The following is a 27,388-nucleotide window of genomic DNA, read 5'->3' as shown; positions in this document are numbered from 1 at the left end:
AATTGCCTTCATTAATTTAAAAATCCCTACTATACAGTTGTATTATTTATGGATTCATTAAATGTTTCATCTAAAGTATAACAATTAAAAAAAATTTCAGAAAACTTGAAAAAGTGAAAGAATTATACATAATTCTACTATCCAAACACTGTCATTATGCATTTTTTTTTAAAAAAACACCTAGTGTGACTTTTTATAAGTGAAAAAGCCCTTACCGATAACACTAAAAATTCATTAAGCATTTTATTTTGTAGAAATTATGCTATTTTACAAGCCTGGTATTATTTCAATCTCTTAACAACCCTATGAGGTGGGTGCTCTTGGCACTGTCATTTAGGAGGAAACCCAGCTTGGAAGAATTCAGTGACTAGCCCAAGGCCATTCATTTAGCAGGAGGAGGAGATGGGGTTTGAAATCGGGCTTATCATTATACAGCCTTTCCCTCCAATTTTACCAACAGGAAAAAAGAAGTCTTAGAGAAGTTTAATTAGTTGCCCAAGGCACTAGAGCTAGTCTGACATGATTATTTTTTTTTTTTTATAACCTCTCTGGATTACCCATATTCTAATATTTAACATTTCTTGTTAACAGTCAGTGTTGGCTTGAAACCTGTCTCATGCCCCAAGTTAAATCAGTTTTATTGCATTCTGTCCTAAGTCTGTCTACACCAGAGGCTCTCATCTTTTCCTGGAAAAATACTGGGCCCAGATTTTTTAATTCAATTGATCAGGGATGCAGCCTAGAATAAAAGCTTTCCAGGTGATTCTAATGCATAGCTATAGTTGAGCACTGGTCTATATATATAAAAAAAAATCTGGTCATCAACCATTTTATATATGTTTCAAAATGCTTTAGATCATTTTATCACCTTCTAGTATTTATGTCATGTGGTTAAAGTATTTTCATGATGTGTATATCTAAAAGGAACAAATAAACACAAATACATCACTCAGTTAAATCTTTGTACAAATGACATGTAAAAAAAGGAGTAAATAAAGCACGAGGCTGAATTGGAATATTCAATTTCAAGCACTGATCATGTACCTAATTATACTAAATGTAATTTAATCCATAATATAGCCTTCTGCTCCTAGTGCTATGTCAGTTAAGAAAGCATGGTCCCATTTAAATGTCACTTAGGTAATCTGTAATTTGGAGCAAAGAAACTCTTCAGGTGTATGGGTTTATAGCAGTGGTCGGCAAACTCATTAGTCAACAGAGCCAAATATCCACAGTACAATGATTGAAATTTCTTTTGAGAGCCAAATTTTTTAAACTTAAACTTCTTCTAACACCACTTCTTCAAAATAGACTCATCCAGGCCGTGGTATTTTGTGGAAGAGCCACACTCAAGGGGCCAAAGAGCGGCATATGGCTCGCAAGCCGCAGTTTGCCGACCACGGGTTTATAGGAAATGGACCAATATGGCCAAGGTCACATTTTCTAGAATTGCCTTCGAATTACTTGAATGAACCATAGAATTTGTATTTGTACTTGTGTTTGCTTGAAAATTAAGAACCAGAACGAATCCCCCAAATTAAATTTTGAATGAGAAACCTGCCCATGCAGCAAACTGTGCTTACCTGAGCAAATGGAGTCACAATCAAGTCATCTCCATGTCTGGAAAATAAAGCAAATCCAGTGTTAGAGGTTATCAACCAACTCTTTGACCACTTTTGATCAATATCAAATGGTAAGGTCCACTTTCATAAATTCCCATAGAGAATTACAGTAATTCCATCCTTATTCTTCAGCACAAGTTCTTCCCAGCCACTGGGATGAAATTATGTCTTCTGGGATGCTAACGATTGTCCAGTTCCCTGGGTAAAAAGAGGAGCTTCTTGACCATCAGCCAAGGTCACTATTGCTCATTAAGCACACAGGATAGGCATTAGTAGGAACAGAGTTCAAGCAGTGGGGCCTGAGTTTTGCTCTTGGCTGCTCCCTGTAGATATCAGGAAAGGGTGCTCTGGAAGGAGTTAGCAACTGCAGTGGTTTTGGTGAGAGGCCCCTGATCCATCTACCATGTGAAGGTGATGAGCATCGCGTGTTCCGCATCATGGTGTGTGAGTCTTGGATGGGCTGGGAACTGTAGATGACATGGGACTGCATCATACACTAATAAAAACCCAGTGCAACTTTTCAACTGACTCACGTCCCAGCCGCTGTAATTACGGGGGAATGTTACCCCGTGTGTGCTGTTGCTGCAGCAACCTCAGCTACACTGTGCCTGGGATGCAAGAGCAAGGTGTCAGCATGACGTGCCCCAGAGGGACAGGGAAAGGCAAGGAAAGTTGTGCAACTCAGAGGAAAGTGTGAAAGCGGGGCCCCGAGTTCTTTTGTGGTATTGCTTAGCGTGAATAATTTGTGAGAAGGATTTCCAAAATCTCCATGGGACAGTTCTTGACCTAGCTAGCTGAAGCTCTTTAATCAAAAGTGAAGGCAGTTATTCGACACAGAAAGCTGGTCATGACCCTTACTTAGAACCCTGCAACGGAACTGTTCAGTCACTCACGAACTCTGAGGAAGACCTAAGTGACCTAAAACAGCTCTCAGGAAGTAAGCTTCAGCATATGGGTGACGTTAGTGAACGGGTCATTACCAATAATTGGACCAGTTGTTATGGTTGTCATCAAATTACACAGAGATCTTGAAATTCAGAGTGTGGGAAAAGAAAAAGCAGAAAAAGGTTGGAACACAATTTAAAGGAAACCTATCTTCTTTTGCACTCCTTTAGTTTCAGAATTAACGTTTTTTGAGGGGAGTTTATTCAGATTGCCAAAATTAGGGTAATATGAAATCTAGATATTTTCCCAAAGTACACTGTTTTCTTCCATTTTATTCTTTGCAATAGCCTGACTGCAAAGTTTATTTTCTAAGAATTAAGTCATCTTGACCAAGGCACATCATCCATGGGAATTAATCTCTGGAAATAAGTTTTCTAATTTTTCACATGAATAACATTGGTTTGAATCACTCTAAGCCCAAAAGGGTGTGAATGTCTTTTAAAACACTTAATTCTTTCTTTGGTTGTATTTCATTCCCTAGCACTATAGATGTATTTAGAATACATATTATCTAAAATAATTTATCAGTCTTGCTTTCTTTTTTTGTCAAAGCATAGAGACAGTTATAATTTTAGTGAAGATATTTTACTCTTTTGAATTACCCAGAAATTGTTTTTTTTGCCCAAATATCTCAATTGTTTCATTTTAATAACAGTAAAATTATTTCTAGCATTTCAGTGACAAATATTCTCACTAAAGGGCAGGTTATATACATATCCTTTTCCTTTGAAAATTACGTAATGCTTACATTATCTTTGACTATGTACTGAATATATAATTTTAAAATCTTGTCTGTGTCTGCACCTCAGTATTAAGATGTCTTATCAGGCCCACTATCACAAGTGCAATAATGCATGCAAAATATATATTATTTTGTATACGGAAGAAAATAAATATAAGCATATTTTAATTGTATCCTACAATTTGCTTATCATAATAAAATATCAGATTTGGTAGTTAAGATTCATAGAAGATCATTCTGTTATTATATATAATTTGGCTTAAAATATGTGTGAGTTTTAATGAATTGAATAAATATATACGCCAAAAAAACCTATGATAGAAAATGACTCTAAAATGCTGCACTTAAGCAATTTTCCCAACAAGGAACATTTCATAAAAGGAAACCTAGATAATTGAAGTATTAGAAGGGATTATAATACCACACAATAAGAATATTGCTGCTTCCTAAAATGGGAAGAGACTGTTAGGAATTCCCATAATTGGGGAGACGCTAGATTCAAATTTGCACAGTGATCATTGCCTAGAGACCTGAAATTGTATTTCCTGGTGACATGACTTTTCTGGAAAAGATTAAACAACATTATCTTTCACTTAAAGGAAAACAAACAAACAAACATAACAACAACAAACTTTTTAAAAAAGCCAGTGGGGTATGCTTTAGGAAAAAATTGCTTCTTTTAAGAATTGGAGTACTTATGGGGACAGGCGGGGAAAGAGTGAGGGTTGGGGGTGGGCTCATAAATAAAGCTTTGACATTGTCTGTCTGTGTGTGTGAGTATGCAAGTTAATGTGTGTAGGCATATGCATGTTAATGCATGTAAGCATGTGAATGTTAATGCATGTATGTGGTATGTATGAGTGTATGGACATACGTGATGAGGAAATTGGTACTCTGGTAACAGTCACAGCAGAGTCAGTGCCATGCTGGTCTCTAGTCTCACGAGGGGAAGGGGTGCTTAGCCACCTGTCCTGGTTCCCAGGGGCTGAAACAGTCACCTCCTCCAGCCCGGGTTTGAGGAGGGCTGCTTCTCCCCTGTGTTCAGCAAGAAGAACCTGAATTACCCAGAAATTGTGTTTGCCAAATACATCGATTGTCTCATTTTGGTAACAGTAAGATTATTTCTAGCGTGTCAGTAGCAAATTTCTCAATAAAAGGCAGGTTATGCACTATGTCCTTTTCTTGCTGACTTCTTGCTGAGTGAGTCTGAGCCAGCTCTACTTGACGAAGGGGAATAGAAGAAGGCTTAAAGTGTGCTATTGAATCTTATGTTTTTCCAAAGTGGAATGATCCTGGAGTCAAGAAAAATCCCTCTGCCTTTGGCCATCCTTCTCCTATTTGTATATCCTCTACTACTCTATTTTTCTATCCTGATTCTTTCTGCAATAAGAAGCCAGAAACATTGGGAAAAACTAAAGGAGGAAAATCCAAAAGCAAACCCTCTTACAGAAACCTCATTGGGACCCAGAAACCTTTCCATGCTTTATCATCACCAAACCAGAAGGAAAAGGAGATGCAATTAATTAGAAGAAAGTTTACACGTTACTGAGCAAAGAACCCCAATCCTATGATACTAAGAGCATTAGTGGCACAAAGTAGCTGCTGCCTCTGAATATCACGCATCACAAATTTCAGCATGACAAATGATCTTATGAACCAGCGCATTGAAGAGGAACCATGGGTTGAGGCTTACTTTCTAAATCCAATCTTGTGAAAACTTTTTGATCTTCTGTGCTTCATTCTATTGCTATAAAACTAGAAAGAAGTTCGCCTCTGAGTTTGTCAATAGGATTAGGGAATTGGTAAACATACGGAAAATTGGTATTTTGAAATCCTGGTGTCTTTCTTTCCTTAGACTCAAAACTATCACCCATTTATTAATTCTACCCTTGATCTACCCCTTTTAGAATTACAGGGAAAGAAGTACATTCTCATTTTTGATATGTACATAAAAATCTTTCCAGGTGCCTAAGCTATTAGACAACACCAAAGAATTAGCCATACTTACTCACCAGTCTCCACTCCCCTGGTCATTGAAGTACAGACCTGAAATAAATAAATACCTAACATAATGTACTATGAATCTAAATCTGCTCTAAAAAGTAAAGTCTTAAAAAATTAAAAACCAAAAAATCATATAACTTTAGAAATAGATATGACCTTAGAAGTTATTTAGTCTTCTGAAAATTAAATAATTTGCTCACTTCTTATTAACAATTTAAAAATTAAAGACTGAAATCGGAGTTAATGTAACATAAGCAAAAAATTCTCTAGTCTATAGTGTAATCTGTTTTTTACTTGTCATAAAAAACAATTAGGCTTTGTTAGAGAAGGTTTATGACATCCATAAGTGCCCTCAAGTGTGTCAGTTATATGATGGCACGAAAGACAATTTGTTTTCAAAAGTATGTATAAAAATACTTTCTAATTTCAAAAAGAATGTAATGGACAAAATAAACTGATGAACAAAATAGAACCAGAGGCATGGATACATGGAACAGACTGACAAATGTCAGCGGGGAGGGGAGTGAAGGTGGGGGCTGGATAAAGGAAGGTAAAGGAATTAGCCAAAGAACATATGCATAGCCCATGGACACAGACAACAGTGTCGTGAGGGCCAAGGTTGAGGGGCTGGGTGGAGGTGGGTAAAGTGGGGAGGAAATGGGGGACATTTAAAATAGTGTCAACAATATAAAATTTAAATTAAAAAAACCTATCTGGTACATGTGTGTAGACACACTCACTAAACACATTTACTCATTTTATTTAATAAAAACCAACACAATAGACTTCCAGAAGTGTTGATGTCACCGGTGCTTGTCACAGAGCTTTGAATGCTGACTTCCATGGAGAGGAAGGAGGAAGGGGGAAGGGCTGAGTACACAGCAAGCGTTCAAAAGCGCCCTCACTCTGTGTCCTCGGACCAGGCTCTCTCACAGTTTACCTTACGTCACAGGCCCATTCTTAGCGTCAGGGGCCCTGTTCTCTTTGTCTCCAGGATGGGCTCCTGGGGAGAAGATTTATCAGTAGCTAGTACAGTAATGTTTTAAAGATCCTTATGTGGTAGAAAGATTTGGCAGATTAAAAGGACGTGCATGATCAAGTACAGAGTAGAGAGTAGTGAGTGTGAGTGCAATACATATATGCATGCCTACTATGTACCAGACACTGAGTTCGACTGATACACGGTATTTAATTCTGATGGCTCTGCAGTAAATAGATGCTCCTATTCCTATGTTAAGATAAGGAACTAGGCTCTGAGAGCTAAAGTCTCCTTGTTGGTGCACTTGGCCAGTGGTAGAGTTCATTGGTTTCCAATGCCACGCTGAGACCTGGTACTTGCCCAACAGCATGTTCATTGGTCTGCACCAAAGAGAGAACAAACAGGGACCATGGAGTGAGGTTTTACAAAAGCTAAATTCTTTTGGAAAACGCTTTTATTCTGAGAATATACCCTTTATTTTTAATTAAAAAGTGATTGTGTATGTTGATGGAAATTTTCTTGTTAGAGTCCTTTACTTACAAAGTGAGCAGTTAGTAACCCCAGCTCAGTCTCCTGGATAAAGACTTACTGAGTCATGAAATCCTAAGGCATGGAAATGTGCAGTGTAGCTGGATTTAAATGCAGGCTTTACAATACTGTAGTTTCCACCACTCCATGCTGCTTTCTGCACCCTTACATGGATTCAGCTATGCTGAAGCCACAGAGTAATACATATTCTAGACTCTAAAACAGCACTGCCCACGGCAATTTCTGCAATGATGGAAACACTCTCTGTGTTGTCCAATACATTATCCACCAGCCACATGTGGCCACTTAGCACTTGAATGTGACTGGTGCAAGTGAAGAACTGTTTTATTCTTTTATTTAATGTTAATTCACTTAAATTAAGAAGCCGCATGTGACTAATGGCTATCGTGTTGAGCTGCGCAGCTCTTGAGCAATCTTTACAAAACTTCAGTTAGAATTCTTCCAAGAAAAGACAATAATAATAGTAATAAATAACTCCAAAAATGTGCAGTCAATACATAAAATCAACTCCATGATTTAATGTAAGAGTTCTTTTTATCAACTGCCTTCTTTTTAGCTTCTGTAAAAATATATTCACAATTGAAAATAGCCGTGATTAGATGAAAATTTTATGTACTTTAAAAATTTAAAGTACTTTAATGTTCTTTAAAAAAAATCACCCAAGGGACCTTTAGGTAACATATAAATCAGAATGCTTGTGTTCTGATTTTTCTGAAAACAAAACCCATCCCCCCAAAACCCCCACCAAAACCAAAAAACAATCAAATTAAAAAAAAAAACAAAAACACCCAGCCAAAGAAACAAAACTGGCCATGGTGGAAATAACAAATTTAATTTGAACTTCTCTAAGTCTCAAAGCAGGCATGGATATTAGACATGGAAACATGCGATCTGCAGGCAGGCGTGTTCTCTCTGGAAGTGAAACAATGGTCTTGGGATCATTCGTAACATTTGCTAGGAGACAAAGTCCTTCACTGAATTGCGTAAGTGATTTCCTGTCACAGTGCAGCCTCCCACATTTGCTGAGGTGCAAGCTGTTCTTTCTCTTTCTGCTTCTAACTTGTCTGCGTTCGATGAGAGGAAAGGAGGAACTAATGCCTTACGTATGTTTAGACATACCTGTAGTAGTCAGTGACAGCAAGTTAGTTTTTCAATCTAGGTTAAGAAAAACTCTGAAGTCTCAAGACCCTTAAGGAAAGCTGACGCAAAGCCTGAGAGAAACGGCCATAAGCAGATGGAATCAGTGGGGATGTTTCTTCAGCACATCTGACCAGGACCTCAAAGCCCCGTGTCTGCTATTCCTGACTTGGTTTTTCTTAAAGGCTCTCTTTCGCCGTATTTGTGAAGCACATTTTTATGTCTCATATTGCAGGGATGTAGGGAGGAGGATTTAATACTCCCCAGCATATCTTATGTCAAGAAACACATCACATAATTATTCCAGCAGTGTGATTAACTTTCCTTATATGGCTTCGGAAACAATACAGAATGCATTAAGAACAATGCACTAAGGATCTAACATTGACAAGCAAATATTTAAAGTGATTGATGTGTAAGTGGAAATAGAGATTTATATAGAAATAAATTTCTATTTTTAAATTTCTTTAAAAAAATAAAAAAGACAGAAATGCATGATCTGAACAAAACTTTTATCTTGTTTTCATGGATCTATAATGTCTCAAACAATACACTGGCATAAATTAGGTGCTATCAGTAATGGCTAAATGTGTAAGAAAATGATACTCATTAAAAATGCAGCCAAGGAATATACCCCTCAGTTGGGAAAACATTTAGCAAATGATATGACAATCTTCTGAGCAGAAGCTGCCAGGAACTTCTCCTCTGCCGTATGTAAGATTTTTAGATGCTGAGTTTAGCCTAGTCCTATAGAGTTACATATATATATTTCCAAGAGCTGGCCACATATTTTCTTTATTTCTTCTCTGATCAATCTGAGCTATTATCTTATTTTATTCTTAAAATATAAATGAAAACCAAAGGTTCACAGTGCCGACTAACTAATTTGGTCAATATATTTGGTCAGCAGGTACTACTGTTTCTCAGCAGTTTTCCTGCAATAGTGCATAGCACTTTGCTTAAGTGGCCTCATCAAAATATTGTTCTTCTAGAAACCATCGAAGTGTTTGTTGTATGTTTTTAAAAAGGTTAAACTCTCAGGACCTTAGATCTCTCATCTGTAAAATGACGTAACGAGTGTCCCTATCCATGGGATTATGAAAAGTGTCAAATGAGAGAGCAGATGTGAAGATACTTGGAGAAGTGAAGGGTGGCATATGCATGTAATGGATCTATGATTACTATTACAACCATCATGCATCTTATTTTCTCCTTGTGCCTCAGCTATGTAATGAGTACCTATCTTACCTAGTAATAGACAAACATGTAAATTGACCATACCTCCGCTACACCACCAGCCAATCAGGAGTGATATGCAAATTAACCCAACAAAGATGGTGGCTCATTTGCATACTCAGCCGCTGAGTGACGGGGGCAACACAGACGTTCTGCCCCACCCCCGGTCTCTCAGGGCCTCTGGCAGCATAGGAAGGAGGGGCCAGAGCAGAAAGAGGTGGCTCCCGGAGCGGAAAGAGGCGGCTCCGTGGCCTGAGTGGAAAGGGACTGGGACAGAGTGGAAAGGCAGTGCCGGCAGCCAGGGAAAGGAAAGCCCATTCTAGCACGAATCTTCATGCATCGGGCTTCTAGTTTATAAATAACAAGGTGATGACATCCTGTGTATGAGGAAGTGATATTTTCCTTCTCACTTTCTCAGTAAGTTAAATGGTTGTATTTCAACTAAAGACATGAAAAGTTTTTCCAAAATATTTCATTCAAATAAATAATCACAAACCTTCACTGGTACTGTTTGAATTTGAAATTTCTAAGGGGTTTTCTTAATAGGGAAGTGTAACTAGAACAAAACATATAAAACCATCAAGAGCATTTCCTTTCATTCTCCTTCTCCACTGGCTGTGCCCTGACACACACACACACACACACACACACACACATCCCACAAACACCCCATTCTGTAAGCCCTTTGCATCTGGACCAGCCTCTTTATCCCATCACCAGTCCCTTGACCTGGGCCTCCTTCATCTTTAACCTTCTTTTTTTCTGTGGATTTCAACATGATCCACTTTCCTGCAGTAACTTTGATATGTAATCATTCAACAATAGATTAATCAGAATGCAATAAAAGTAAGAATTTGACTATGCCAAATCCAGCTACAAACCGTTGTGGCTTTTAGGTCCCATACACTGTATTCCAATAGTCTTTCTCTTCTGTCACAGTTCCCTGCTCACACCAACCAGACTGTCACTCCTTAACTGAGCCATGATTTCTGTTGCATCATGTTGTGCAAACGTTGCTTCTTTAGCCTGGCTTTCCCTGGATGGCAAACTCTCCTACTCCTCTTCGCTTCCATAGTTTAGTAAATGCCTCACAGATGGTGTTACTGCACTTTATTATAAAGGTCATAAGTGTGTTAATTATGTGTAAGTGAATGACTAAATGTCTTAAATTTCAAACCCAAGTAAGTGGGATAAAAATAACATAGAAATAGAGCCATTGGAAAAAGGAAGTTGTTTTGGGGTGAAGAAGAGTGGACACCATTAATATAAGGAATTAATGATAAATAATAGGCAAAAATATGTTTACAGTTGTGAGTACACAAAACAGAGTTTATTCCTGTATTATCACTTATTAATTATTGTATTATTTTCCATAAGAGCAACTGTAGACCTGTATGTGCTAATTAATGAGTGTGAGGTAACAGTTGAACAAAAAAAGTGTAAATTTCCAGATGCAATTAAGTGCTACAGATCTGAAGCTCACTTACTAATGATGAACATGTACTAATTAATGATTGTGAGACACAGTGGAATAAGAAAGTGCAGATTTACAGAAAGTGTTTAAGTGCTAAAGATCTGATCTGGAGTTCACCTGAGGTTGCAGGGCCAGAGATACTGAGCAATACATTATCTGACAAAAGCTGATAGGTTAATACATACACAAAAGCGCTTTCAAAAGAAGAGTCTGAGGGTGAGGGGTTATACTTTGGGGAAATACAGTTGTTAAGGGGTGATAAGAGGAGCTGGTAAAGGAGAGGTCTGTGAGTAGGAGGGAACAGAGAACACAACAGTGATAAAAGCCAGGAGATGAAAACCACTTTGCACTTCGTCTAATAACTGGCAACAGGCCTTCCACTTCATGGAAGTGGAATGTATTCATTTCAAGTCTTGAATGAATGGATTTTCAGAGGTCAGTATGAATGGGAGATAGATTTCAGAATATTAAGGCATGGTAAAGAAATGTAGAGGACAGATGTAGATCTTTGGGGAGATATAACTTATTGAAGAATTTTAAATGCAAAAGAAAAAAAGGAAAAATACATATCTTTTGAAAGATAGCATAGACTTGTGCATTATCAAAGTAGACAGTGAGATGCTTTTCCCTGTAGTCCACAAGGACACAAATTAGGGCTCACATACTGTCTTTTCCACTAACCATTTGATCTGAGATCTGTTATTCCACAGATTATGCATCATTTGACATCAAGAACATTGTTTTATGGTTTTCTTATATTTCCTGCAATGCTTCACACAGGGATAGCTACACAGTAAGAGTTTAGTAATTCAGTATTTGAATAAAAATTGGTTGCAGTTTAGTTGCTCATTCCTAGGGAGACCAGAGCATTAATTGTATTATCACTTTACAAGTGTTAATAAAATGGCAACCCACAGCTATATGTTGTGAAAATGAGGAAAGTACAATTTCACTTCTAAAGCCCTATTCAGACCTATTGGTGATCTGTTAGGATGCCAAGAATAACCCTAGACCAGGGGTGGGCAAACTTTTTGACTTGAGGGCCACAATGGGTTCTTAAACTGGACTGGAGGGCCGGAACAAAAGCATGGATGGAGTGTTTGTGTGAACTAATATAAATTCAAAGTAAAGGAGCGGAGGGGAGAGCAAGAGAATCGGATAGAACAGCCGGATCCGGCCTGCGGGCTGTAGTTTGCCCACGGCTGCCCTAGACCCTCAGAGGCCTCATATATGTTAATTCCTGTAAGGTGAATTGCCACCTGTCCTGAGTTTCTGAGATGGTATCATGAGAAAATGGTAATGTTGTTGGATAAATATCTAGATGCAGATGAGGGAAGTGGGGATGACTACATACAGAGGGAAGAATTGCCACAAATGACAGTGCAAGTATTGAGTGAGAGTAACGTCCTATTTAGAAGCCTTCACAACTTAGAAACTGCAGAACATGACAGTAAACACAGGATTGGATTGTGCCAAGAAAATGAACTAATAATAGTGTATGATCTGCAAACCTGCTTATCAGTTTTAATTATTTTCTAAGCTGTACCATCATTTAAATGATATTTAAGTCTGTCTAATATTTTCTGTGCCTGCTTCTAGCAATTCATATTCCAAAAATTGTTTAATTTAAGCAAACCCCCTAAAAAAACCTCTTGAATGATCTGTCAAACCAACGCTAACATCTGTATGGCACATCCATTGAGATATATTAAAAATGCTATGCACTGTAATATCAAGCCGTTTTCAAACTGAAAGCTTTTCGAAATTCTAGAAAATATGCATGTAGGGCTGGGTAGCTAAAACTCAGGACCAACATGAATATAAGCTAACTAGAGGCCCAGTGCACGGATTCGTGCGCTAGTTGGATCCCTTGGCCTGGCCCGTGCCCTCTCGCAATCTGGGACCCCTCAGGAGATGTCAGGCTGCTGGTTTCGGCCCAATCCCCACAGGCCAGGCTGAGGGACCCCACTGGTGCAAGAATCTGTGCACCGTGCTGATTTCGGCCCGATCCCCACAGGCCAGGCTGAGGGACCCCACCGGTGCACAAATCTGCGCACCGTGCTGATTTCAGCCCGATCCCTGCAGGCCAGGCCGAGGGACCCCACCGGTGCACAAACCTGTGCATTGGGCCTTTAGTGTGCATATAAGATCTTTGGTTAATCTCTTCCCACCCTCCCCTCTCCCCACTTCCCTCTGAGATTCATCAGTCTGTTCCATGTTTCCATGCCTGTGCATTGAGTGTCTGCCTCCTGGTGGTCAGTGCGCATCATAGCTACTGGTCAAACAGTTGAATGTTCGCTTAGCCTTTTATATATATATAGATGTTTTAAGTGTAAATGTTTCCATTAAAAATTTAACTCTCACTTTTTCCAGACAATGTATATGTGGGAAAATAAATGTTTCTTATCAAGAGTGACGGTGTCCTCAAGTTAAATCTACCATTTATCTTCAGATTGCGTGATTTCCCTCACCATTCTTTCTAAATTTTAGAATGATACAGGCAAACGAATATCATTGGTTTTATGACATCATCAACTCTAGAGATAAACTAACTTGATTTTCTATAGAAGCTTCCTCTTCTCTTTGCTCACACTTGTACTTACATATCACTGGCGATGGAGGAGTTCCGGGACATAGACTTTGGAGAGAGGTCATAATCGCTGTCGGATCGATACAGAAACGACTCGCGACGTTGACTGTGGACAAAATTTGCTTGGAGAATTAGCCCAGATCCTGGGCTGGTCATGGGATCCAAGGGACTCCGTCCCGCAGATGTGCCATTGTCCACATCAAAACTATAAAGGAAGGAGAAGAAATGGCATTGAAGTGAATATTTGCATGTTGACATTTTAGTAAAGGGAGATTTCACTTTAGTAAAGGGAATTGACAGTATGGAAATTTATAGCTGATTCCTGGTGTTAAGAAATAATAATAATACTACAATACACAAAAGTAAAGAAGCACATTGACCTCATACTCTTGTCTTCCTAAGCTTTGGGATATTGATACTTTTGTTAACCAACTCGATACAAGACACAGGTCTCTCTACCAAGGGTGGGGAACATCTGGCCGGTGGGCTGTATAAAGCCTGCGAAATCATTTGCTCTGGCCCTGCCAAGATATTACTGGTGAGCTAATTATATGTTTGACCAAATATAGCAGGCTAATTTTTAAGTTGACAATTTTGTAGGCCCTTGAATGATGTTACAAATATTCAAATGGCCCTTGGCAGAAAAAAGATTCCCCAACTCAACTTTAGTTAAAAGGAACCATTCTGAAAAGAATAATTCCCTAAGTACAGAATTCCTTTCAGGAAAAGAACACACACATAGTCATTGACTAAATATTTGGGTTCAATTCAACAAGTGCTTCTTATATACCCATATCAGGCTTCCCTAAACCTGGGCTGGCTTTTTTTCCCTTTCCACCTATACTTATCCAATCATCAATTTCTATTGTAGCCACTTTCCTCCATTCACTGCCAATACATTGAGTCCAGGGTTCCATCAACTCTCACCTACATTATTATAACAGCCTTTAAATTAGTCTCTTGCATCCATTTTCCACCCTGTACCAAGAATGATTCTTCTTAAATGATAAATCTATGTCATTTATCAATTAAAACCCTTTCAGTAGCTCATTATTGTCCTCAGGATAAAGTCCAAATTTCTTGGCTAGACAGAAAGAGTCCTATTAATCCATTTTCAATTACAGTTTACCATTTTCCCAGCCTCAACATTGCAACCTTGCTCCATCAGGCATTTCAACTACGTTCATATTGAACCACCATGTCAGGCTATCACTGTCAAACCTTCAGTTACCTGCCTAATTGTATCCATCCTTGAAAATTTAGTCTTTGCTTGAAAGGCACGAGATGCCCTTCTTTGTGCTCCCCAGACACTTCCCCACTCCTTATCTGTAGCATTATCCAGGAATAGAAGGTCTTACTACTTGGTCTCCATTCCTAGACCATGAACTCTCTGAAAATGGAGGCTCTGAGTGTTCTTAGCACCTCATTCAGGTTTGAATGAATGCCTGAATGAATGAAAGGCACTGTGCTTGGCAATACAGATTTTAGAGTTGAGGGAAAAAAGAACCACGCATGCACAGTTTTTAACATCTAGATAAACTTTCCACGAAGAGCTTTCTAATCAAACATCAACCAGTATTAAAATAAAGACACCTCACGTGTTCTTTCAAGAGGAGGGTGATAGCTCAGGTATGTGGTTAAAGATTGCTGAATGGATAAACAAATAAATAAATTCAAGTTTAGTTGTTACTAACATTTTCCTCAGTAGTTCCTTTATCCAGACTATTAGCCAGCTAATTTCAAAACATTATTTTATCCATTGGAATTATTAATAAAGAGTGTTATAACCCAAATATGAGAAGTCAAAGTAGAAGAAAAAGCTAGGGGTTGGATGTTTCATGAATCACCTATGAATCTATGATTAAATAAGAATATTAACTCTAAATCAATCCACCTATTTAAAAAAATAGGAAAAACTTATAATGTAGCTTTACCAGTCACAAACATGTCTTCCAATTTAACATTTTCTTAGAATTGTGTCACTTTATAAATGCATTGCTTTGGTCCTTGAAGGACAATGAGAGATTATCTAGTTGAATAGACTCATTTTATAGAAAAGAATACTGGCTCCTAGAAAAGCTAGTTAACTGACCAAAGTTACTAAGCTAACTGGATTCAATCATCTATTATTTCAGAAGTTCTTCCAGTTCTAATGTATAATTATGTAAACCACAAATGTGTGCTAGTAACTGTGACACCCAAACTGGGAATATTTGTTTCACCTAGAAAGGTGCAACTTCATGTATGTGGGAATTTTGGCAATTCTGAGGAAGGCCACAGGGGAAAGGGACCTCTAATCATTAAAGAGACATATTAGGGGTCTCTGGCAAGCTCTTCGTGGAAAATGCTTAATTAAGTAAGCATTTACTAAGCACCTAATATGAGCACACTGAAATACAAAAATTGAAGAAGATAAGATTAATCCAGGCTGGGATATCTGATAAGTCTTATAAAAGAATATTATTTTATTTAAAGAGGGCTTTTGAAGGCATTGAGTACACATCTGAAAGACATGCAAGACCTCTAAATAGAAGGAGGGTAGGAGGTGATTTCTGTTTTAAGACAGTAGTCATGGAAGTCCTTCTGCGTGAGGATGACTACTTAATCATGTGAACACATAAAAAGGATTTATTTTTATTCCTTTGAAAATGAAGATATTTTTAGTGTTTTATTTATTTTAAATTTTATTATATTCATTGAAGTGACATCTATATATATATAAAAGCCTAAACGACCATTACAATTGGACAACTGGACGACCAGATGACTGGCCAGTAGATATGATGTGCACTGACCACCAGGGGGCAGACACTCAATGCAGGAGCTGCCCCCAGTGGTTAGTGCACTCCCACAGCCAACCTTCAGCGGCCAACCAACCTCCCACAATCCATCCCCTGGGCCAGTCTGCCAACCTCCCACGGTTCCTCCCGCTGGCTGGCCGGCCTGATGGGGACTGGGTGAGATGTGCCCGATTGGCCCTAATCGCCGGCCAGGCTGAGGGACCCTACCCATGCACGAATTCATGCACCAGGCCTGTAGTTGGTTAATAAAATTATATAGGCTTCAACTGAACTATTATATAATACAACATCTATATATTGCATTGTCTATAGCCATACCATCCTGAACATGCACAATCCTGTCTGTTCTTCCATTTAAAAAAAATAAAAAGTGAGTATCCCCTCCTTGCTATGCATTATAAAAAATACAGGAAATAAAGGAGTGCAATTTTTAGTTTAGTTTTCTTCATTCAATTGAGTAAATATTAATATAACCCCAAAATCAGCAACTTGTATTTTTTATTATTATATTTTTCTAATTACACTAAGCAAGTCTTAACTAACAGAGAATCTCCACTATAAGGTTTAGAAAAATACTGATAAGTATTTTAAAACAATTAACATTAACTATTCAGAGCAAAAAATCTTAATAGGTCACAAAATGCTTAATATGGCATATTTTAGGGGCTTTGATACTTTTCTTTGCAGGCTGTAATATAACATATTGTCCACTAGATGGAGGTCATGTTCTTAAATAAGGAAAATCTATTGTAGAGTTATGCTATGTGAAATAAGACAGAAGAAAAGTACCATGTGATTTCACTTATATCTGGAAACTAAAGAACAAAATAAATGAACAAATGGAATAGAAACAGACTCATAGATACAGAGAACAGACTGATGTTGCCAGAGGCAAGAGGGGTTGGGTGGCTGGGTAAAAAAGGTGAAGGGATTAAGAAGTAAAAATTGGTAGTTACGGAATAGTTATAGGAATGTAAATTATAGTGTAGAGAATATAATCAATAATATTATAATAACTATGTATGGTGCCAGGTAGGAACTGCAAATATCAGAGGGATCACTTTGTAAAGTATATGATTGTCTAACCACTATGCATACATCTGAAAACAATACAAAATAATATTGAACATAAACTATAATTGAAAATAAAATATAAAAAAGACTCATGTAAACATCTTAAATATTATGCAAAAAATAAAATCTCACAATATATAGGAAGTAATTACCAAATATTGATAAAATTATGTCAATCTAAAAATTAGCTTACCAACAGATTGAGAATACAGATCTAAAAATGGTCACTGATATTTTATTAAACTTTTATTTAAAAAACAACAACAATAAGACCTTGAGAAGCCTTAATTGAACTTCCATAAATAAAAATGGAAAACCTATTGTGTTGGGGACTAGACTAAATGTTACCGTGTAGTTGGAAGCTGTGAGGATTAGGCAATTGTGGCATATTGTGTGCAAAGAGGTAAAGGGTAGTATATGACAGTGGTCGGCAAACTCATTAGTCAACAGAGCGGCAAACCGTGGCTCGTGAGCCATGGTTTGCTGACCACTGGGGTAAGGTAACAACAGTATCATTAATGATCTGGGAAATGAATGACTCTAAATTTTGGTAACAGGTTTATTCAGAATATACTTTTTGGAGGGAGGTGCGTCCAGGATCTGAAGTTATGTGCAAGGTTGATTTCCATTACATTCAATGATCCTATAATAAAAATTCATTATCAAGAAAGAGTAATGCAGTAATATTACAGAATCCCTAGGCAGAAGCATTAGCAAATGCCACTATTGGTGAATGATTTTACAGAAAAACAGACTGCATTATGAAAGATTCAGTGAGCAAATTTTTATAGTTTCTCCTACAACCTTAGATTAGGATTTGAATAAATACAGAGATTTGAACATAGTACTTCTCTATAAGGCAATATAACATGAAGCCATAGAGAAGAAAAAGAACAAAACATGACACAACTGTGTTAAATATTATATAAATAATAAATTATTAAGTTGTGTTATATAGGAAATCAGAGAATGTGATTTAGACAATGAGTATAAAGGAAGTTTAAGAAGCCGAAGGATATGTTTCCTTGAAGGGCAGATAAAAAATGTCCAGACAGAGTAGAGTTAGGGTGGGAGCCATAGACGGAATGTTTGTGTCTCTCAAAATTTATATGCTGAAATTTAATCCCCAATGTGATCTTATTTGGAGATGGGGCCTTGGGGAAGTGATGAGGTCAGGAGGGTGGAGCCCTCATGAATGGAATTAGTGCCTTATAAAAGAGGCCCAGAGAACTCCCTTGGCCCTTCCAACATGTGAGAAGTGGGCCCTTACCAGACACCGAATCTTCTGGTACCTTGATCTTGGGCTTCCCCGCCTCCAGAACTGTGAGAAATAAATTTCTGTTGTTTATGAACCACCCCATCAATGGCAATTTGTTATAGCAGCCTGAAAAAACTAAGAGAATGCAGGCAGAGGGTATGTAGTACAAGTGAAGCAGCAGAAGCAAACCCAAGAAGGAAGAAGTAAGGCATGCATATAAAGCAGGACATTTTGTCTGGCTCAATTTGAGCGGTCATATTATTAAACAATAGCAGGGCCCTATAAAAATGGCAATTTCATATTGTTCAGCTTAATAGGTAGGGCTAAGTGTGTTTATGGAAAGTTAGGTAAGGAGTGTCAGAAGAAGAATCTTATTATACAGAAGTATGTGGAGAGGCACATACCAACTTTTAACACTGACCTCAGGGGCGTGAGATGGGGAAGACTATTCACTATTCCGTTGCATACTTACACATTTTTTATTGGCTAAAAGAAGCACAGTGATTTTGAAATGAAAAAAAAAAAATCAACAAGTATAAAAATAAATAAATAAACCAAAGCACTATCCCCTCCCCACCAAAAGGCTTATTAATCAACTTTAAACATTAGAACTAAGGAGTTCCCCTTGAGAATGGTTAGGTCTGGGGCAAATCAAGGCAACACTTCTTCATTCAATGAGTAGTAATATCTGAGTATAATAATGATGGTGATAATAATAACTAGAGTAATGAGAATGATAATAAAACGTTTGGAGCACTTTCTATGTGCCAGGCATTGTGCTCTATGCTTCATATACATGATTATCCCATTGAATCTTCACAATAACCCTTCAGTAGGCACTATGCTTTCCATTTGACCCACAAGGAAGTTGAGGCACAGAGAAGTGGTTCTATGTTCAATGTGTTCACGGTTATATAGTTTGTAAGTGGGTTTCCAACTCAACCTGTCTGATTGCAGAGCCTGGGAGAATGGCCCTGTGTTTTGTCTCTATTGCACAGCCTCCTGTTAACTATTAACATCTCTTAGCTTCCTCACCTGGATGCAGCTTCCAATGCTAACTCTTTGAAAGTAACATTCTGGTCAACTTATAGACCAAGGCTGGTCCTGGGATGAGGTTTTAACACAACCCCTGCTGGGAGGTGGGGAAAGACCCAAAATGTGCCTGTTAGGATGGGAGTTAGAAAATGTAGGTTAAATGTCAACTCTTGGTTCTGCCACTTTCTAGTTGCGTGCTATCGGGCCCGTTTACTGCACCTTGCTAAGCCTCCTTTTCCTGATATCTAACTCTAGGGCCACTACATGGGTTAGAAGAGAAAAAAATGTCAGCATGCTGCCTGGCAGCTAGTATATTCCCAGTATTTACCAGCTATGATTTTTATTGTTATTGCTCTCTATCTCTGAGGGGGGCTTGCCATCTAGGTCATCCCCTCTACCTGAGTACACCTCTTTGCGAATAACCCAAAGGGAGAGATGAGAGAGAAAAGGAACTGATCACTGGTCAGTCACATCACCTGAGTCAACCCTGACCATCAATGAGGCGACAGATGCTGGAGTCAGATCATTCTTACAACTTTAGCTGCCTTTACATCTCCACCCCACTCCACAGTTCCAGTGAGATAACATTGGGCAGAGGGCGGAGACTGTTGATTTTTCTCTAGATATTCCTCACTGAGGAGAAAGAACAATTTCCTGCTGGGAACTGTGGAAGACATGGAGGTACCAGCAGCCTGGGTGGGACTCCACTGAATATAATGAGCAGAAACAGCCTCTCAGACCTTAGGTCTCCAGCAACTGGGTGTACCCTGGGGACTTCAGGTCGCAGTTACACTGCTATTTATTTTCCTGTGCCCGAATCGCCCCTGTATAATGAAACCCCTGCAGTCGGTTATATAACAATATCCATTTTGGTGCTTGCCACTCAGGGGGAGAGGGGTGGTTCATCCTTGAGCTTAAGTGTAACCAAAGTTGGATAATTACTAAAACATATGATTTCTCTTTATAATCGTTTATTCATTGTTATCAATGCCACAGAACTAGGAAACCTGTTCCTAACTAATGCCAGTGATATTTCTCATACAAGATTTCCCTGAGGATCAGATAGCTTCTCTGGAGTTAACAAAAGCTGCTTCTCAAAATTCTTTATTTTAATATTTACTTTGCTCAGATTAACCACAGAGCTGAGACTGTAGAAAACAGTATTTTACAATGAAAGGCACAAATGGCAATCTTCCCTAATCAATAAAAATCTGCATCTCACATTTAAATGGGATGCCCTGAGAGGACATGATATTTAGCCACGTCAGTGAATTATACAGGTAAGCGAAATATGCACGTTAGCTTGCAGAATATAGATATTTGCACAGAGGACTAACGTTTAAGCACAGGAACATTTTACCCTTTATTTTCACAGATGGATTTTATAAACAAAAGCCTGGAACAAAGGTGAAAGGTGCATGCTTATTTATCAGTAGAAATATTAGATGATTTCTGGAAACATTTGTTTCTGACTCATCAATGACGCTCCCAAGTAACATAGGGAAACAAAGCGATTCAAGATGAAAATCATAGCGTGAGTTTGATATTTGGACCTGAAACCAGAAGGGACAAGCTGGACTTGCTTAGTGGGTTTTTGCCAAATGAAATGGGATAAGGCCATTTTTTTTCCTCAAAAAAAAAAAAAAATGCTTATTAGATCTAAAACTTTGAAAGCCCAAACCTAGAATTGTTTTGTTTGAGGTTTATAGGTTATTTTTAAATGATTATCTTAAATGAAACTTTTCTTAACGGAAACTCCGCTTAAAAAGGGATCTCAAATGGGTCTTAATGTGTGCCTGCGGTGCTGGGAGGTAGAGGCAAAGCCTGCAACCAGCAGACTAAGGTCCATGTTTGCAGCAATTCCCTAGAAAGGATCAATAGCTCAAGTTGTAAATACATATTTAACATGAATATTTGCTGACAGTGGAAAGTCTCTGTTATTGTAGCTGTTGTAGCCCTTCATTTACCTGAAAATTTCATTCAGGCTTCTCTGTGATTAGAATAAAACAAGCAAGCATGCATTCCCTTCCCCTGCATCCTGTTTTCATTTGTGGATCTCACAGGAAGAGCACGCATGAGGAGCAGTAAAGCAGATCCCTGTGAGTTCCTGCTTACCGCCCCCTAATGGTTTCCTATTCCAAGTAAATACTGTTGGAGCCCAGAGCAGGCCATCCCCAAATATCCCACCAGAGCTTACTGGTTACTTGGAAATAAAGCTGCTTGACTAGCAGCCCATGCAAGAAGGGCACCTTCACCCTCCTTTGTCTCCTCAAATACAGGAAGCAAATCTTCCCCCTGGAAGGTACCCTCCTAGCTGGAGGGGGACTAAGAGAGACACCCTTATTGCTAAAGTTAAGCAATCCAGGGCAGAAAAGCTGACATAAACAAAGCGGGTTATTTCTTTACTAAATTTACTATCCGAACCCAAACGCTGTTTAGATTTCTCACTAAGGAACACCCAAACCTAAGTGTCTGAAAAGCAATGAAAAGAAATTTCCTTGGGTGAGGATTAACAAAACAGTAAAATAAAATAAAATTGCCACACCAATTGCCCCTAACCTTTTCTAGTCTCCTTTCCCTTTATTTTTCTTCCCATCATTTATCAGCCTCTGCTAAACTTTTAAAATTTTGTTTATTTTACCCTTCTCATTGAATTGTAAGCTCTACAAATGCAGAGATTTTGATCTGCTTTGTTCATTAATGTATCCCAGCATCTAGAATAGTGTCTGGCACATGGTAGCTGCTCAGTAAATATTTGTATTATGAATGCATTAATATCATTGGATTCAGCACTACTTACTATAACCTGGTTATTATTTACTATGGAAGCCTGTATGGCTCTACTTCAAATGAATGTTATTATTATTATTTTTATTTTGGCTAGGAATCACTTTTCTAAACAAAGAATCTTATCACCAATGAGGTTCATTGGTTTGTTTGAATGAATCCTCTGGAAAGGCGCTAAGAAAGCTGGTGTGTTAAGAGGCATTTTAATAGGGGTTATTTTGAATATACTCCTGTCTGACCACCAATCAGCCATGGAATCAAGGGTGGGTTCCAGATTTTATGGCACATGACGGTTATGCAATTTGGAGAGTCCGATTTTAAAAATGCAAAAAAAAAATTTCTTACTTTTGCAAATTTTACAAAACTTAAAACTATGTGAAGTGGCTACTCCTCCTCCCTTTTCGAGCTTGGAAATGGTCTAGGCTAGTTAGGGGCCTGAGCTTGATCTTCATTAGTTTCACCGTAAACCTGCATTTCAGACAATGCTAGCCAGGAAAAACAATGAAATGGCTGAAAGTGAAAATGGAGTACCATATTTTTTCCTAAAAAGTAAATTAGTATTATAGAGGTTATTTTTTACCTTCATTCTTTCCTTCCTTCTTTCTCTCTCTCTCTATCTAATTTCCAAAACTTACTCATATTTTTCAGAATTTTTCTTTATATTTGTACATGTTTATTCTTCCAGGTCAGTGATTATTAACTTGTTCTGGAGGAGTGGGGAGTGATTCCACCAGGTTGGATATTAGAGTCACCTTGAAGGTCTGAAGAAGGATGTGCTTCAAACCACACCAGTCTCCACAAAGGTTATGATTTTCTTTTTTTTTTTTAATATATTTTATTGATATTTTACAGAGAGGAAGGGAGAGGGATAGAGAGTCAGAAACATCGATGAGAGAGAAACAATGATCAGCTGCCTCCTGCACACCCCCCACTGGGGATGTGCCCGCAACCAAGGTACATGCCCTTGACCGGAATCGAACCCGGGACCCTTCAGTCCGCAGGCCGACGCTCTATCCACTGAGCCAAACCGGTTTCGGCAAGGTTATGATTTTCTTTTTGAGGGTTTGGATTTTTGAAATGTGGTTCTCAGAGACATCCCTAGCTATTCAAGCATTTAGACTTATTAAGAATTAATTGCCAAATGACTTAATTGAATGAATAAGAAGTATTAAATCATGGATTCCCTTGTGAAAATACTTACCATTTAAAAAATATATAAAATAGATTAAATAAATCTAGGCAAGATGATAACTAAAAACAAAAACTGTAATAGTTCTATTATAATAGCCTTGAAAAGTGTAACAAATCTTATTCTTTCCACTCATGAATATGAAAACTCATACACATGTTTTTCTCTGGGTCTGGACTCTCCCTCACACAGGTCAGGAAACAATTCAGACTCCCTACTATTAAATCTATTTTGGAAAAGTGATATTACTCAGATTCTAACCTCAAGGATCCAAGCAGATGGGTTTTCTACTTCAGTGGGGGTAAAAGGGAACAGAGAAGGGCTTCAGAGAGCTGTGTGGCCTTAGATGCCATTTCTTTAGTCCTACCAAAGTTACAACAATCTATGTATATAAAAGGCTAATATGCAAAGTGTCCCCTTGAGAGTCTGACTGGGAGACCGGGAGTTTGATTGCTCACTATGACGTGCGCTGACCACCAGGGGGCAATGCAGAACGAAGGAAGGCCCCAGCCAGTAGCCGGCAGCTGGGGAAGGAAGGGCCCTAGCTGGCAGCTGGAAGGCTCTGATAGGCCCTGATCACTGGCTAGGCCTAGGGATCCTTCCCATGCATGAATTTTGTGCCCTGGGCCTCTAGTTATAACAATATTATCCTAGTCCAGACTACATGGCTCAGTGATTGAATATCAACCTATGAACCAGGTGGCCACGGTTCAATTCCTGGTCAGGGCATATGCCTGAGTTGTGGGCTTGATCCCCAGTGTGGCGAGTGCAGGAGGCAGAGGATCAATGATTCTCTCTCATCATTGATGCTTCTATCTCTCTCTCCTTTTCCCTTCCTCTCTGAAATCAATAAAAAATATATTTTTTAAAAAAGGAATATTATCCTATGATTTCCATAAACAATCATTTTCTTCTGCAATCTCTAAAAATATATCATGGAGAATAAAAACAAAGATATGAACCCTCACACTAAACAGCATACATCTTGTTCTGTTATGGGCACATTAAGATGAGCTCTCCTTGTGATTTCTTATATTGGGTGAAATATACATGCTTGCAAATTATCCTCCAGAGGTTTTAAGACATTGCGGAGAGATGCCAAAGAGGCTGTGAGGTCTACGTCAACAATGATTTTTGAAGAGTAAAGCTATTTTTCACATTTCCTTGAAATGGTTTTGTATACAATCCTGACTAAAGACAAACGATCTTGGAAAAGAATAGGACTCACTAATCCGGACCATAAACATGGCAAGTTCTGCTTGCTGTCTGCCAAATTAGATTCTCCACTTGCTCCTGGGCATATAGGAAGTCCTCTTTTCTATGCTTCCCTTGCAATTACATTTGACCATGTAACCGGATGTGAGTGGAAATATTGCAGCTCACTTGCAGGACTGGCTCATAACACCTTCCACACGCTCCTTCCTGCGCTCTTCTCCTTTGGTCAGCTGATGCCTAAGATGGGAGGACCCAGGTCCCTTAATGAGAGTAAGGAGAAGCGCTTCCCTGTCTTCCTAAACACTACCCTGCACAATTACTTGGTGAAAAATGGACGTATATTTTTAAAGACACTTAATTTTGGAGGCTTATTTGTCAGTACAATAATATTTAATGTACTACATTACACCAGACTAAATTGGCAGGGCTGAAAGTATATTCAACTGTCAAAGATTTCACATTCAATCTACCTCTGGACTGAAGAAAAGAAAAAAAAAAGTGCCCCACAGAGGCCCAAGTGAAAATTTCTTAATTTTACCATTTTCACACTTGGTTTAGCTTCCACCACCCCACACCATTTTCCTGGGTTACGTACATTTTCATTAAAACATTTCTTACCATCCAAGTGCTTAAGAAGCATTAGAGAACACGTTGATAACCATTACACACAGTTGTGGTTGTTCTGAAAAGGGTGAAAGCCAGTCCAGTTCTGTTCTGCCTAATGGCAGTCGGCAAGGCTGGAAACGCTTTTGCTAGAGGATCAGCTCAAGCCTGACCTCTTCTCTAATCAACTCAAGTTGCAAAGTGATGTTACTGCTGACCTCCTTTGCTCAAGCTTTAACCATTAAAATTCTTTTTATTTTTATGCAATGACGTATCTCAAATATTTGGATAATATGCATCCATTTGTGCCAACTCATCTATTTAACGGAGGATCAGCTCAAGCATGAAGCTAATGCACAAATTTGTCTCTGGATCATAGAGGAGACATAGGATGAGGCGTCACCTTCCCTCAGGATGTGAACCCATGCTCCACTTGAGACAATGAGGTCTCAGAAGTATCAGATCGAACAAGGCTTGTCTTAGAATGGGATTCTGGACCACATGAATGTGTACATTTCTAGGAGCATGGACCACAGTTTGTGGAAAAATCTAGAAACATTTCATAGCTTACTAGAACCACTCATCACTCTTATTTTTTATTTTTTAATTAGGTTATTTGCAATGGAAACAGGCCTGAATTGGTTCTTTTGACTGAGGATGCTGAAGGTTGAGTCAGAAGCTGAAGGCCCTTCCTGTTCTGAACTCCTAGACCAATGCCCTCTAGTACCAGGCGTGCTTCCGTAGAGGAAGGAAAGGGAGTTACCTGGGGCATTATCTTTGGCTATAGCTTCCGAAATGGAGGAGCGTGCAGTTTGTGCTTCCCTTCACTGAGCTTCACTGTAGTACTGGTCTGAGAAACATTATGTTGTCACCTTAGAAATAAAACTCAAATGATCAATATAGACTGAAATGATGGAGCAGGTCACAGAAACAAGTATACCCATCCCACAAATATTCCTCAACCAGTGCTGTTGCCAGACACCACTGGGAGGGAATGCAGTTCACTGAGAAGACACAGGGCTTTAGTAATTGCATCGAGCTTCTGCTTCTAAATGAAAATGGGATTTTTCCCCCTCTGACCAACCAAATTCATGGTGAGACTGTTTATAAATCCTATTGACTTGCCAAATCCAAAGCTAGAAGAAATGCGTGATAGTTTTCTAAATACATTTGACCTTTTCTCTAATCATTTTAAGTTGGGAAGCGATGTCATTGCTGACCTCCTTTGCTTAGACTTTAACTGTGTTTTCAAATGTTAGCCATTAAAATTCCTTTCATTTTATGCAATGATATATCTCAAGTATTTGGATATAATCATCCATTTGTGCCCACTTGCTTATTTTCTAGATAAATTCTGATAATTCAACTATGTGTACTTGTCTTTCTTTCTTTCTTTCTTTTTTTTTTTTTTTGTAGAAGTTGTTCTGTATAATCTTGGCTCCCATTTTTGGATTATTTCCCACTTATACTCATTTTAAAAAATGACTTATGCTTTTTTAATGAGGAGTCCAAAGTACAGTATAAACAAGGCCATCCATAATGGTACTACCTTTCAACCCAGCAAAGACTTCGCTCACTGGCTATAGATGGTCATACCAGAATCCTTAGAAACAGTATTTCCTAATGGACGCTGTAATTGTTTTGACTTCTGGCCTGTAAAATATTTAGTACTACATTGTACCACCATGGTATGTAAATAGAACCTTAATCTCCAGCCTGCCTATATACAATGAGTAGATAATTTAACTTGAAATATACTTACTTTTACAGAAAATACACCTTATGAAACATACTCTATTCTTTTTTCATATTTTACTACAAAAGACTAAAAAAGGAATAGATGTCAGTTTTTTAAATTTAGTTTGGAAGGAGAAAACCCTAACATGACTATGTACTTCGTTGACCTTTAAAATTTAATTTTGACCAAATTTTGAAAAGGTCTAGAGATGGCTATACTTCATGAAATCCAAATCTGAATTTATATAAGCATTCAATCAATGTGGGATCCTCCCCCCACCCCCATCTTTAGAACTTTAAAAAATCTTAAAACGTGACTTTACCCTTTTCTTCCTTTTTTTCTGTAAAATTTAGAACTAGAAATTAAATTTGACAAACAGAAAAAAAAATCCAAACCACATCTATGCTTAT

The 27,388-nt window shown here is 38.3% G+C and overlaps 1 protein-coding gene across 3 annotated transcripts in view; it reads right to left on the bottom strand.

Moving 5' to 3' along the window:
* Positions 1-27,388, bottom strand: part of PDE4D (phosphodiesterase 4D) — a gene marked incomplete at its 5' end in the record, with an annotated part of 697,671 nt that overhangs the window by 186,711 nt on the left and 483,572 nt on the right. For all 3 annotated transcript variants that reach the window (XM_080681780.1, XM_080681781.1, XM_080681782.1), the window contains 2 exons: positions 1,584-1,620; positions 13,292-13,483. In XM_080681780.1, the coding sequence (XP_080537906.1) occupies positions 1,584-1,620; positions 13,292-13,483 (229 nt within the window). The remainder of the gene's footprint in view (positions 1-1,583; positions 1,621-13,291; positions 13,484-27,388) is intronic.

Source organism: Plecotus auritus, assembly GCF_963455305.1.
Source record: "Plecotus auritus genome assembly, chromosome: 7".
NCBI lineage: Eukaryota > Metazoa > Chordata > Mammalia > Chiroptera > Vespertilionidae > Plecotus > Plecotus auritus.
The sequence above is the reverse complement of the archived record's forward strand: the minus strand, read 5'-3'. Positions and strand labels throughout refer to the sequence as shown.